Source organism: Heterodontus francisci, chromosome 31 (assembly GCF_036365525.1).
Source record: "Heterodontus francisci isolate sHetFra1 chromosome 31, sHetFra1.hap1, whole genome shotgun sequence".
Classification (NCBI taxonomy): domain Eukaryota; kingdom Metazoa; phylum Chordata; class Chondrichthyes; order Heterodontiformes; family Heterodontidae; genus Heterodontus; species Heterodontus francisci.
The window spans coordinates 42,598,269-42,613,281 of record NC_090401.1 but is presented as its reverse complement, the minus strand read 5'-3'; the positions used below and the strand labels follow the sequence as shown (position 1 = coordinate 42,613,281).

At 43.9% G+C, this 15,013-nt stretch overlaps 1 protein-coding gene across 1 annotated transcript in view; it reads right to left on the bottom strand.

Annotated features, from left to right (window-relative positions):
- LOC137347042 (synaptotagmin-like protein 1) overlaps positions 1-15,013 on the bottom strand; it is a 72,056-nt gene that overhangs the window by 27,422 nt on the left and 29,621 nt on the right. Inside the window, exons 6-10 of the mRNA XM_068011047.1 lie at positions 4,378-4,414; positions 3,661-3,719; positions 2,730-2,986; positions 1,150-1,226; positions 964-1,032 (exon numbers count right to left, since the gene is read on the bottom strand). Coding sequence (XP_067867148.1) covers positions 964-1,032; positions 1,150-1,226; positions 2,730-2,986; positions 3,661-3,719; positions 4,378-4,414 — 499 coding nt within the window. The remainder of the gene's footprint in view (positions 1-963; positions 1,033-1,149; positions 1,227-2,729; positions 2,987-3,660; positions 3,720-4,377; positions 4,415-15,013) is intronic.

The window sequence follows — 15,013 nt, the reverse complement described above, 5'->3', positions numbered from 1 at the left end:
TAGGCCCTAACACAGATCCTTGCAGAACACCACTAGTCACATTCTGCCAGTTAGAGTACCCGCCCATTATCCCTACTCTCTGTCTCTGCTACTGAGTCAATTTCTTAACCAGGTCAATAATTGTCTTCAATTCTAGGAGCTTCAGTTTTAGCTGACAGTCTCTTATGAGGGACTTAAGAAATGCCTTTCGAAAGTCCATATAAATAACATCGATAGACATTCCCCTGTTCACTACTTCATAAAATTCAATCAGGTTCACCAGGCATGACCTACCTTTACAAATCCACTTTGACTCGCTTTGATCAGCTGAAAATTTTCAAGGTTTTCAGTCACTCTATCCTTAATTGTAAACTCTAGTAATTTCCTGACAATGCTAACTAGTCCATAATTCCCTGGTTTCCCTCTCTTTCCTTTCTCATATAGTGGAACGACATGCACAATTTCCAAACTAAAAGGAATGGTTCCCAAATCAAGACATTATAGGTAGGGAATCTGTAATGCTCTTACCAACTTCTTTTAAAACCCTGGGTGGAAACCATCTGGTCCTGATGTCACTTTTAGAGCCATTATTTTCTTTATTACTGTTATTTTGCTTAGGTTATTTGGTGAGTCCTTGATTCAATATTAGTTTCCTTGGAATGTCCAGCATGCAAATCTCTTCCTCTACTGTAAATACTGATGCAAAGCAATTATTCAACATGTCCACCATTTCCTTATTTTCATTGGCAATATCACCGTTACCAGTTTTCAAGGGCTCCACTTTGCTCTTAGCCACTCCTTTTTTCCTAATACAAGTGAGATTTTTTTTTGATTTTGATATCCCTTGCATTTTTTTTTCATACTTTTTATGGTTCTATCTATTTTGTCACCCTTTGCTGTTCTTTGTTTCTTTCCTATTCACCAGGATTTGTGCTATTTTTTGCATTTTTGTAAGCTTTCTTAAAATTTTATGACATCTCTTACCTCTTTTATTGTCCATGGCTGTTTTTATTGCCAAGTAGAGCTCTTGCCTCTTAGGGATATAAACTGATTCTGTATCACAAATTCTTTTAGAACACCTCCCCCTGATCTACTGTCTTTATATCCATTAATAGATTTGCCCAGTCTACTGTGGACAGTCTCTTCTCATTGCATTGAAGCCAGCCTTACCAAAATCTAGAATCTTAGTAGCTGTTTTACGTTTCTCCCTATCAAACACTGTGTTGATCTCAATCACATTATGATTGCTATGAGATAAATGTCATGCACCATTAGGCAGTTAACTAAATTTGGTTCGTTATTCATTAATAAATCTTACAGGGCCTTCCCCCTGTTGGTTCTTGGACATAATGTTGCAGGAAACTATCCTGCACACGCTCAAGAAATTCAATACCTTTCTGACATGTGCTAGTCTGCTTATCCCAATCTATATGAAAGTTAAAATCCCCCATTAAAACCTCTCTGCCTTTGCTATACCCTTGTCTAACCTCAGCATTTATGCATTCCACCACTTCACAGCTGCTACTAGGGGGCCTATGCACAACTCCCACTGTAGTCTTAAATCTTTTCTATTTCTTTATTTCTGTTTAGTTCCCAATCCTGATCATCTTGCAGCCATGTCTCAATACGGATACCATGTCATACTCTCCAAGTTGAAATTGCACCTGCAATTCATTCAATTTGTTCCTTATACACTGTTTTTATATAAAAAATGTTTATTTGGGCCACTACCCAAACTGTTTTTCTGCTCTAATATTCTACGTACAAATTTCTTATTTCTCTCCATTAGTTTAATTACTTTACAGCTTTTAGTTTCCCCTTTACTGAAAATGCTTAAAGCACGATTTCTGACTGTTAGTCTACTCTTTTTCCTTTTGTTTGCTTTTAAACTATTATTTATACTACATTTTCCATCTGAGCAATTCCCCCCATTTACTAGTTTAAGCTTGAATTAGGTAGGGAACATAATGGGCTAAATTTTATAAGCCTGCCGCCGATATCAGCGGCGGGCGACAAAAATGGCAGCCTGCCCGCACAGGCCGCACGTCGTGGAGCCGCAGCAATCCTAAGTGTGGCTGTTCATTTAAATAGCCGGGGCGGGCCATCACCCCGATTACATGGAGGGGGTGGGCTGTCCAGATCCAGCAATGGCGTCAGCTTCCTGTGCGCAGCCGCTGACGCCATTTTTAACGGGTTTGAGCCCTACCATTACATTTAAATATTTAAAGATACAGTGAATAAAAAAATTAAAAACATTTATTTTGTCCCTCCCCCCCCCCCCAAAATACTTACTTTGTCCACCCGACCTCCCCCCCCCACCCCCAACCTACACAAAGTGCAGAAACTTTAACCTCAAACCCTTCCCACCATCCCCTACGGCAATGAAGTTACTTTTACCCTGTTCGCCCTACCCACCGCACTGAGAAACTAACCTCCTCCCCCCTACCCACAAGTGTTCCGCCTCATTTCCCCAGACGGGGATCCGAAGGTACGGGAGTGCCGGCCAGCGGTAGGAAAATCGCAGCGGGATGGAAGGCGGCAGCGTAAGTATGATTAATTCATTAATTTTAATTTATTTAAATATGCAGATGGGGGTCTCGTGGGGGGCTGCCACGAGGCCGTGCCACCGCCGCCGGCAATATCAAGCCAGGCCCTCCCGGCGGAGTGCATGGCGGCCCTCTCCCAGAGGCATTTTCCGGTCCACCCCCACATGAACCCCAGTGTTGGGGGTCTGCCAAATTCAGCCCAACTTGTGGGACTCTTGATTCTGCTTATAAAGGATGCTATCTATTCCCCTAATTATCAAATCCACTACAGCTACCATATCATGGTTCGTTTCTTCCCTCCTTTGGACAGACTCCTGTTCCAGGATGTCATGATCAGCATTCTGGCCGTACTTGCAACAGTCTTTATCCTTTTCATTACAGGTAGTAAATACATAGTACCTGTTGGATAGGATCAGTTTCTGTGGATTCGGGTTCTCTATCTCCCCTAGGTTCCCCTTACTCTGTATACAATTGGTCACACCCAACTCCATTCTGATCCTGCAATTCTCAACGAGGTATGACCAAGGACTGGAGCAAACTGTCCGGTTATTTCTCCCCCTCCCTTACATGTCAGAGTGTCACCTCCTACTCCAATTCAATGACTCTGAGCAGGATAGATTTGAAACCTAGACATCTACTGCAGAGGTGTTCATTCAGGACAGTCTTGCTGTCCACAAACTCCCACATATTCAGTCCAGAAACATAAACTGTTCTGCCATATCCTAGTTTTTTTATCTCTTGCTCCCCCCACCGCTCTCTCTCTTCCTCCCCCTCCTCATTCAAATGTCTCGCTCTCTCTCCACACCCCCTCTCTCCCTGCTCCCCCCATCTCTCCTCTACACCTCCCTGCCCCTCTCTCCTCACTCCCCCCCCCCCCCCTCAGCCAGCTCCCTCTTTCTGCCCCTATCCACCCAGACCCATCCTTGCCCCCTCTCCCTCCTTCCCTGCCTTACCCCCTCTGTCCCTCCCTCATCCTTCACTCCCCACCTCAACTCTTCTCTCCCTCTCCTACTGTGGAAATGCTGTTGGGGAGTTGGTTACTGTCCAATCTAACAAATTCATGCAATCGTTAGGTGATAAATCCTTCAGTTTATGTGATGTGTGCAAGTGTTGCGTGCTGTATTGTGTTCTATACCTGTACTTGAATATCAGGCACCGATATGCTGCCCTCCTCAGTCCTCAACATCTCATCATCTGTGACAAATGGAGAGCAAACTATGGGTTACAAATCAGTCAACATGATCATAAAATATAAATCGAACTGATCACACAAAATAAATCTGTCTTTGTACTGCCTTAAGGAATCAAAGAACAGGGAAAGGGATCAGCAGTCTTTGTAAAGACCATTACTTTGCCTTCCTAGTACAGGAAAGCTGAACTCTGTTTAGCTGAGTCTGTCATCCTGCCAACTGTGAGGTTTTGCATCAGGTGTCTGGAATCAGTCAGAGGACAGTCATGAAATCAGAGAAAATGTCAATGTTGGCCCTGCATCTGCAGCTCCCCCTGCATCACAGGGCCCAGGATCTGGAACCCCACCACTTCCCCCAATACAGGGCTCAGGGACCATGGCCTGGGACCAACCAACCACTGCCCCTCCACTGCTTCCTCCCAACACCTCCACAGGGCCTGGGACTCCCCCCATCTCCCCACAGGGCCCGGGACTCCCCCCTCACACAGACTACGTGTGTGCAGGAAGTAAAGAGTGTACAAAAGCAGCAAAAATGTTTACTTTATCAGAAAAGCCAAACCACACACCAACCTTTAGTTCCAACCAAACCTCAAAGCAGACCTTCAACCCTATACTTCCACCTACCACTCTCACCTCCACCCATGACCCTCACCCTGACCCTACCTTTTGTTTGAGGTGTGGTGTTGTCATTTTGCTGGGTCTGAAAGAGAACATCTAGATATTAGACAGGAAAATATCAACAACAGTTTGTGAGCAGCTTTACTGAGCTTTGTTAAAAGTTGTAATATCAATTCTCTTACCAGATATTTATGTCATTGTTGTGCAGTGTATCTCTCAGAGAGACTAAGGGCAGGAGGTGAGTAGAGAAGGGGCCACTTGGTTAATGAGACAGTCAACATGGATTTGTAAACAGCAAGCTGTATTTAACTATTTTTATTGAATTTTAAATCAGTGCACAGAAAAGGGGATACAGTGTAAACTGTATATGGTGATTTTTCAGGAGATATTTGAAAAGGTGCCACCAGAAGAGACTTGTTACAAAGATTAAAGCATTTGGTATAAAGTGAAGCTAGCTGCATGCATAGAGGGATGCCTGAGGGCAGAAAACAAGTGCCAGAATGACTGGGTGTTTTTAGGTTGGCAGCATTAGAACATTAGAACATTACAGCGCAGTACAGGCCCTTCGGCCCTCAACGTTGCGCCGACCATCTGACCTACACTATTCCATTTTCATCCATATGTCTATCCAATGACCAGTTAAATGCCCTTAAAGTTGGCGAGTCTACTACTGTTGCAGGCAGGGCGTTCCACGCCCCTACTACTCTCTGCGTAAAGAAACTACCTCTGACATCTGTCCTATATCTTTCACCCCTCAACTTAAAGCTATGTCCCCTCGTGTTTGCCATCATCATCCGAGGAAAAAGACTCTCACTATCCACTCTATCTAACCCTCTGATTATCTTGTATGTCTCTATTAAGTCACCTCTCCTTCTCTCTAACGAAAACAACCCCAAATCCCTCAGCCTTTCCTCGTAAGACCTTCCTTCCATACCAGGCAACATCCTAGTAAATCTCCTCTGCACCCTTTCCAAAGCTTCCACATCCTTCCGATAATGCGGTGACCAGAACTGCACGCAATACTCAAGGTGCGGCCTCACCAGAGTTTTGTACAGCTGCATCATGACCTCGTGGCTCCGAAACTCGATCCCCCTACTAATAAAAGCTAACACACCATATGCCTTCTTAACAGCCCTATTAACCTGGGTAGCAACATACAGGGATTTATGTACCTGGACACCAAGATCTCTCTGCTCATCTACACTACCAAGAATCTTCCCATTAGCCCAGTACTCTGCATTGCTGTTACTCCTTCCAAAGTGAATCACTTCACACTTCTCCGCATTAAACTCCATTTGCCATCTCTCAGCCCAGCTCTGCAGCCTATCTATGTCCCTCTGTACCCTACAACACCCTTCGACACTATCCACAACTCCACCGACCTTCGTGTCATCCGCAAATTTACTAACCCACCCTTCTACACCCTCATCCAGGTCATTTATAAAAATGACAAACAGCAGTGGCCCCAAAACAGAACCTTGCGGTACACCACTAGTAACTAAACTTCAGGATGAACATTTGCCATCAACCACCACCCTCTGTCTTCTTTCAGCTAGCCAATTTCTGATCCAAAGCTCTAAATCACCTTCAACCCCATACTTCCGTATTTTCTGCAATAGCCTACCGTGGGGAACTTTATCAAACGCCTTACTGAAATCCATATACACCACATCCACGGCTTTACCCTCATCCACCTGTTTGGTCACCTTATCGAAAAACTCAATAAGGTTTGTGAGGCACGACCTACCTTTCACAAAACCGTGCTGACTATCGCAAATGAACTTATTCTTTTCAAGATGATTATAAATCCTATCTCTTATAACCTTTTCCAACATTTTACCCACAACTGAAGTAAGGCTCACAGGTCTATAATTACCAGGGCTGTCTCTACTCCCCTTCTTGAACAAGGGGACAACATTTGCTATCCTCCAGTCTTCCGGCACTACTCCTGTCGACAATGACGACATAAAGATCAACAACAACGGCTCTGCAATCTCCTCCCTGGCTTCCCAGAGAATCCTAGGATAAATCCCATCTGGCCCAGGGGACTTATCTATTTTCACTCTTTCCAAAATTGCTAACACCTCCTCCTTGTGAATCTCAATCCCATCTAGCCTAGTAGGCTGTATCTCAGTAATCTCCTCGGCAACATTTTCTTTCTCTACTGTAAATACTGACGAAAAATATTCATTTAACGCTTCCCCTATCTCCTCTGATTCCGCACACAACTTCCCACTACTATCCTTGATTGGCCCTGTTCTAACTCTTATCATTCGTTTATTCCTGATATACCTATAGAAAGCCTTAGGGTTTTCTTTGATCCTATCCGCCAATGACTTCTCGTGTCCTCTCCTTGCTCTTCTTATCTCTCCCTTTAGATCCTTCCTGGCTAGCTTGTAACTCTCAAGCGCCCTAACTGAGCCTTCACGTCTCATCCTAACATAAGCCGCCCTCTTCCTCTTGACAAGCGCTTCAACTTCTTGAGTAAACCACGGCTCCCTCGCTCGACAACTTCCTCCCTGCCTGACAGGTACATACTTATCAAGGACACGCATTAGCTGCTCCTTGAATAAGCTCCACACTTCGTTTGTGCCCATCCCCTGCAGTTTCCTTCCCCATCCTACACATCCTAAATCTTGCCTAATCGCGTCATAATTTCCTTTCCCCCAGCTATAATTCTTGCCCTGCGGTATATACCTGTCCCTGCCCATCGCTAAAGGTAAACCTAACCGAATTGTGATCACTATCGCCAAAGTGCTCACCTACATCTAAATCGAACACCTGGCCGGGTTCATTACCCAGTACCAAATCCAATGTGGCATCGCCCCTGGTTGGCCTGTCCACATACTGTGTCAGAAAACCCTCCTGCACACACTGGACAAAAACAGACCCATCTAAAGTACTCGAACTATAGTATTTCCAGTCAATATTTGGAAAGTTAAAGTCCCCCATAACCACTACCCTGTTACTCTCGCTCCTGTCGAGAATCATCTTCGCTATCCTTTCCTCTACATCTCTGGAACTATTCGGAGGTCTATAGAAAACTCCCAACAGGGTGACCTCTCCTCTCCTGTTTCTAACCTCGGCCCATACTACCTCAGTAGACGAGTCCTCAAACGTCCTTTCTGCCGCTGTAATACTTTCCTTGATTAACAATGCCACACCCCCCCCCCCCCTCTTTTACCCTCTTCTCTGTTCTTACTGAAACATCTAAATCCCGGAACCTGCAACATCCATTCCTGTGGGTACTGGAGTGGTTAGGGATATGGTGCATCTTTTGTTTTATGTTCCAATAAATGATTTGAACATAGACAAAAGAGGAATGAAATTGAAATACCCGAGTACAGGGTGAACTGTGAGGAGGAATCAGGAGATTACAGCAACAGACAGATTTGCAGAGTGGTCAGATTGGTCCAGTGTAGAAAAAAGGAGGTGATTTTGGGAAAGGGAAGAGAGAAAGGTTATGTATCCTAATTGGTGAGACTTTTAACATCGAGGGACAGAGAGATTGAGGGATACATAGAAGGTGGAAATGCATGTAGAAAAAACCATAAAAAGGTAAATGGAATCCTGGGCTTATATACGGAACTTTGAATATGAAGCAAGGAAGTGATGGTGAATTTGCACAAGACATTGTTTAGGCCCCAGCTGGAGTATTGAGTGCGCTCTTCAAACCAGACTACTGAAAGTACATCAGGCCCAGTGCAATATGGAGAAACTTGTGATTCAGGTTCCAGTCCAAATATAGAATATATAGCAGTGAAACAGGCCATTCAGCCCAACTAGTCTTTGCTGGTGCTTATACTCCACTTGTGACTCCTCCCATTCCACCAATATCTTCTCAGCCTTTCAGCATATCTTTCTATTCCCTTTTCTCTGAGGTACTCATCTAATTTCCTTTTGAATCTATCTAAGCTATTTGCCTGTGGTAGCAAGTTCCAGATTCTATCCATCTCTGAGTAAAGAACTTTCTCCTTATTTCCCTATTGGATTTATTAGTGTCATGTATTTATGGCCCCTAGTTTTGGATTCTCCCATACGTAAAAACATCCTCTCCACATTTATCCTGTCCAACCCATTCATAATTTTAAATATCTCCATCAGGTCTCCCCCAGTTTTCTCTTTTCTAAAGAAAGAAGCCCCAACCTCTTTGATCTTTCACCATAGCTGTAATCTCTCAGTTCTGATACCATCCTTGTAAATCTTCTTGCACTTTCTCCAGTGCTTCTATGTCTTCGTTATAGTATGGAGACCAGAACTGTGCAGAATTCTCCAATTGCAGCCTGACCAAGGTCCTATACAGCTTTAAACATAACTACACTATTTGTTCATTCTTTACCCCTAGAAATTTGCAAGTTCTCCCTGTGACCGCGTGTGTTTCCACCAGGTGCTCTGGTTTCCTCCCACAGCCAAAGACTTGCAGTTTGATAGGTAAATTGGCCTTTGTAAATTGCCCCTAGTGTAGGTAGGTGGTAGGGAATATGGGATTAATGTAGGATTAGTATAAATGGGTGGTTGTTGGTCGGCACAGATTCGGTGGGCCGAAGGGCCTGTTTCAGTGCTGTATCTCTAAATAAATAAATAAATAAAAAAAATCCCAGTGCTCTCTTTTGTAATTGCTTTGCTGACTTGCAATGCAACTTTTCTGCCCCATTTTTACTTTCTATAGTACAGGTGATGTTTCTGTTTTTCCTATCGAAGTGCCTCACCACATTTTTTAAAAATTCATTCATGGGATGTGGGCGTCACTGGCCAGGCCAGCATTTATTGACCATCCCTAATTGCCTTTTAGAAGGTGGTGGTGAGCTGCCTTCTTGAACTGCTGCAGTCCATGTGGGGTAGGTACACCCACAGTGCTGTTAGGAAGGGAGTTCCAAGATTTTGACCCAGCGACAGTGAAGGAACGGTGATATAGTTCCAAGTCAGGATGGTGTGCGACTTGGAGGGGAACTTGCAGGTGGTGGTGTTCCCATGTATTTGCTGCCCTTGTCCTTCTAGTTGGTAGAGGTCGCGGGTTTGGAAGGTGCAGTCGAAGGAGCCTTGGTGCATTGCTGCAGTGCATCTTGTAGATGGTACACACTGCTGCCACTGTGCGTCGGTGATGGAGGGAGTGAATATTTGTAGATGGGGTGCCAATCAAGCGGGCCGCTTTGTCCTGGATGGTGTCGAGCTTCTTGAGTGTTGTTGGAGCTGCACTCATCCAGGCAAGTGGAGAGTATTCCATCACACTCCTGACTTGTGCCTTGTAGATGGTGGACAGGCTTTGGGCACAGGAGGTGAGTTACTCGCCACAGGATTCCTAGCCTCTGACCTGCTCGTAGCCATGGTATTTATATGGCTACTCCAGTTCAGTTTCTGGTCAATGGTAGCCCCTAGGATGTTGATAGTAGGGGATTCAGTGATGGTAATGCCATTGAATGTCAAGGGGAGATGGTTAGATTCTCTCTTGTTGGAGATGTTCATTGCCTGGCACTTTTGTGGCGCGAATGTTACTTGCCACTTATCAGCCCAAGCTTGGATATTGTCCAAATCTTGCTGCACTTCTACACGGATTGCTTCAGTATCTGAGGAATCACAAATGATGCTGAACATTGTGCAATCATCAGCGAACATCCCCACTTCTGACCTTATGAGTGGAGGAAGGTCATTGATGAAGCAGCTGAAGATGGTTGGGCCTAGGACACTACCCTGAGGAACTCCTGCAGTGATGTCCTGGAGCTCAGATGATTGACCTCCAACAACCACAACCATCTTCCTTTGCTCTAGGTATGACCCCAGACAGCAGAGGGTTTTCTCCCTGATTTCCATTGACCTCAGTTTTGCTAGGGCTCCTTGATACCATACTCGGTCAACTGCTGCGTCACTCTCACCTCACCTCGAGTTCAGCTTCCATGTTTGAACCAAGGCTGTAATGAGGTCACAGGAGCTGAGTGGTCCTGGTGGAACCCAAACTGAGCGTCACTGAGCAAGTTATTGCTAAGCAAGTGCCACTTGATGGCACTGTCGAAGACACCTTCCATCACTTTACTGATGATTGAGAATAGTCTGATGGTGCAGTAATTGGCCGGGTTGGACTTGTCCTGCTTTTTGTGTACAGGACATACCTGGGCAATTTTCCACATTGCAGGGTAGATGCCAGTGTTGTAGCTGTACTGAAACAGCTTGGCTAGGGGTGCGGCAAGTTCTGGAGCACTGTTCTTCAGTACTATTGCCGGAATATTGTCAGGGCCCATAGAATTTGCAGCATCCAGTGCCTTCAGTCGTTTCTTGATATCATGTGGAGTGAATCGAATTGGCTGAAGACTGGCATCTGTGATGCTGGGGACTTCAGGAGGAGGCCGAGATGGATCATCAACTCGGCACTTCTGGCTGAAGATTGTTGCAAATGCTTCAGCCTTATCTTTCGCACTGATGGGCTGGGCTCCCCCATTATTGAGGATGGGGATATTTGTGGAGCCAGCTCCTCCAGTTAGTTGTTTAATTGTTCACCACCTTTCACGGCTGGATGTGGCAGGACTGCAGAGCTTAGATCTGATCTGTTGGTTATGAGATCGCTTAGCTCTGTCTATCGCATGCTGCTTACGCAGTTTGGCACGCAGATAGTCCTGTGTTGTAGCTTCACCAGGTTGACACCTCATTTTGAGGTATGCCTGGTGCTGCTCCTGGCATGCCCTGCTGCACTCTTTATTGAACCAGGGTTGTCTCCCGACTTGATGGTAATGGTAGAGTGGGGAATAGCCGGGCCATGAGGCTACAGATTGTGGTTGAGTCACCAATACTGTCATGGACAGATGCATCTGCGGCAGGCAGATTTGTGAGGATGAGGTCAAGTACGTTTTCCCCTCTTGTTGGTTCCCTCACCACCTGCCGCATACCCAGTCTAGCAGATATATCCTTTAGGACTCGGCCAGCTCAGTCAGTAGTGGTGCTACCGAGCCACTCTTGGTGATGGACATTGAAGTCCCCCACCCAGAGTACATTCTGTGCCCTTACCACCCTCAATGCTTCCTCCAAGTGCTGTTCAACATGGCGGAGTACTGACTCAGCAACTGAGGGAGGGCAGTAGATGGTAATCAGCAGGAGGTTTCCTTGCCCATGTTTGACCTGATGCCATGAGACTTCATGGGATCCAGAGTTGATGTTGAGGACTCCCAGGGCATCTCCCTCCCTACTGTATACCACTGTGCCACCACCTCTGCTGGGTCTGTCCTGCCAATGGGACAGGACATACCCAGGGATGGTGATGGCAGTGTCTGGGACATTGTCTGCCAGGTATGATTCCGTGAGTATGACTATGTCAGGCTGTTGCTTGACTAGTCTGTGGGACAGCTCTCCCAACTTTGGCACAAGCCCCCAGATGTTAGTAAGGAGGACTTTGCAGGGCTGGGTTTGCTGTTGTCGTTTACGGTGCCTCAGTCGATGCCGGGTGATCAGTCAGGTTTCATTCCTTTTTATTGACTTCGTAGCAGTTAGATACAACTGAGTGGCTTTCTAGGCCATTTCAGAGGGTATGTAAGAGTCAACCACATTGCTGTGGGTCTGCAGTCACATGTAGACCAGACCAGGTAAGGACAGCAGATTTCCTCCCCTGAAGGACATTAGTGAACCAGGTGGGTTTTTACAACAATCGACAATGGTTTCATGGCCATCATTAGACTAGCTTTTTAATTCCAGATTTATTATTGGAATTCAAATTTGACCTTCTGCTGTGGTGGGATTCGAACCCATGTCTCCAGTGCAATACCCTGGGTCTCTGGGTTACTAGTCCAGTGATAATACCACTACGCCACCTAACTGCCAAGTCTGCAAGTTTTCTAATGCCTTTTTCTATTAAGTTACATACTTTAGTGTTAGCTGTATTCTCAGTTTGATATCATCTGCAAATGTTGATGTTGAGTTCCTTACTCCTAAGCCCAGATCATTAACGTAAATTATGAATAGCAATGGTCCAAGCACTGATCCTTATGGAACATCACTTTCTACCTTCCTCCAAACTGAATAACTACCCTTTACAACTGCTCTTTGCTTTCTATTTTTTAGCCAATTTGCTATCCAATCAGCGATTTGTCTCCTGAATCCACAAGTCCTATCCTTTGTCATGAGCCGACCATGTCATAACTTAAAGAAGACCTTTTGAAATTCCAAGTATATCACATCTACTGCATTACATTTATTGACTATTTCTATTACCTCTTCAAATAATTCTATCAGGTTAGTAAAGCATGACTTAGCCTGTTAGAATCCATGTTGATTTTTAAAAAAAAATTATATTTTGTCTCTAGATGCTCTATCACTTTAAAAAAAATATAGATTCCAGTATCTTTCCTGTCACTGATGCTTTCCTGACTGATCTACAGTTCCTAGGTTTTGTTCTATTCCCCTTTTTGTAAATAGGAACACTCGCTGTCCACCAGTCCTCTGGCACTGCCCCCTTTTCTATGGGAACTTCTTTATACATAAGTAAAGCCTATGCCATCTCCTCTCTAGTTTTCTTGAGTATGCATGGATGTATACCTCATCTTTTAGTTTTGCTAGTTCGTCAATTATTTTCTCCCTTTCTATCCCAACTGCATTGATATCATTTTTAAGGTCATCCTCCAGTGAAATTTATATTTTGTTACCTTCTTTAATAAAAACTGAGGCGAGGTAGTTACTTGATACTTCTGCCATTTCTCTCTACATGTGAGTTCATCTTGTTCATCCTTTAGTGGTCCTATCCCTATCTTAATTTACATTTTATTATTTATGTATGTAAAGAAAGCTTTAATACCTCTTTTTATATTCCTTGATAATTTGATTTTGTAATTTTTTTGCCTTCCTGCTGTTTTTTTAAACTTCTTTCCTAAGTTCTTCGTATTCGTTTTAGTCCTCTCCTTCAGTATTGATGTAATTCTTATGTTGCTTTCTTCAGATTTAATTTTTTCTTTTGTTCTTTATTCCTCCATGGTGCTCCAAAATTAGCTTACTTGTTTAAATTTTGGAGAAATACGTTTCCTTTGCACTCTATTGATTACTCATTTAAAGATTTCCTGCTGTTTTTATGTCTCTATCAAGATTTTCTCCCAGTATATCATCTTAAGTTCCACCCTCATTTCCTCATAATTTGCTCTTTTCCAATCTTTAACTTAGTCTTTGTCCTACATAAGTCACTCTTAATCCTAGTCTTGAACCTTACTGTTCATATATTTTTCTCCTTATTTCCCTATTGGATTTATTGTCATGTATTTACGGCCCCTAGTTTTGGATTCTCCCATATGTTTCAAGATCTTACTCTTAACTTCACCTAGCTGTTCTAGTGCGTTACCCATTATAAGAGTCTGCAGTGATTTTTTTCTTGTTGGACTTCTTACATACTGCGTAAGAGCGGAGTCCTGTGTACACTGCAAAAAATCGATTCCCTTTACTCCCTTTGCTACTTCTCCCTGGTAGCTTATTTGGGGGTGGTTGAAATCTCTCGTGATTATTATGCTATGCTGCTCGTCACCTTGTTGATTTTCATACATATTTCTTCCTCCAATTCCCTTCCGCTATTTGGTTGTTTATGGTATACCTCTATTAGGGTGATGGATCCCTTTTAACTCAATCCATATGGATTCTGTATCTATCTCAATGCTGGTTGCATTGTTTTTCTCCACTGCCATTATGCTATCTTTAACTAGTACAGCTACTCCACCTTCCCTTCTTCCAAATGTGTTATATCTGGCTATGTTTAATTGGCAATCCCGTTCTTCATGTAGCCATGTTTCTGTCATCTCTACTATATGTGGATTCTCTCTACAAATGATTACCTCCAGTTCATTTTGAATACCAGGCCTTTGTTGCACCAACAGTTTATTTTTTTATTATTCTTCTCTCTTTGTTTTTAGTAGTTGTTTTAGCTATCTGCTCTAAGACTTCATCCCTTCACAGCCATTTGTGTTATCCTTATTCCTTCTTTTAATCTGTACTCTTTTTTCCTGATTTTTTTATTGTTAGGTTTCTGTAATGTCTTGCAGTTCTCTCCCCACGTTTTTAGTTTAAAGTCTTATTTATAGCTCTAGCTATCCTTTCAAGACCTTGCTTCCAGCCCGGTTCGGGTGCAGCAATCTCAAATGGCACAGGCCATTCCTGTCCCAGTACTGATGCCAGTGTCCCATGAAATGGAAACCCTCCTGCCTACAGCATTCCTTTAGCCACATGTTGTTTTTCTTAATCTGTTTGTCCCTCTGCCAATTTGTGTGTAGATCGAGTACCCATGAGGTCCAGCATTTCAATTTAGCTCCTAACTGCTGATATTCACTTAGCAGGATTTCTTCCCTAATCTTTCCTATGTTGTTGGTTCCAGCATGGAGCACAAGAACTGGATCTTCCTCCTCCCGTTCCAGATTCTTTTCTAGCTGTTTCAAGATGCCCCTTACCTTGACACTGGGTAGACAACACACCCTTCAGGAATACTATCTATTCCCCCAATTATGGAATCCCCTATAACTTCAACCTTTCTACTCTGCATCTTCTCCCCTTGGACAGTTTCCTTCTCCTTTGTGCCTTGGCTTGCATTCTGGCTGCTCTTTTCACAGTCTCTCTCCTTATCTTAACAGGTAGATTACTTTGTACCTGTTGGACATGGGCAGTATCTGCTGGACCTTCTTCAATACATTTCCTACTTTACACCCCTTACCCATTTGATTGACAGTCCCACTCT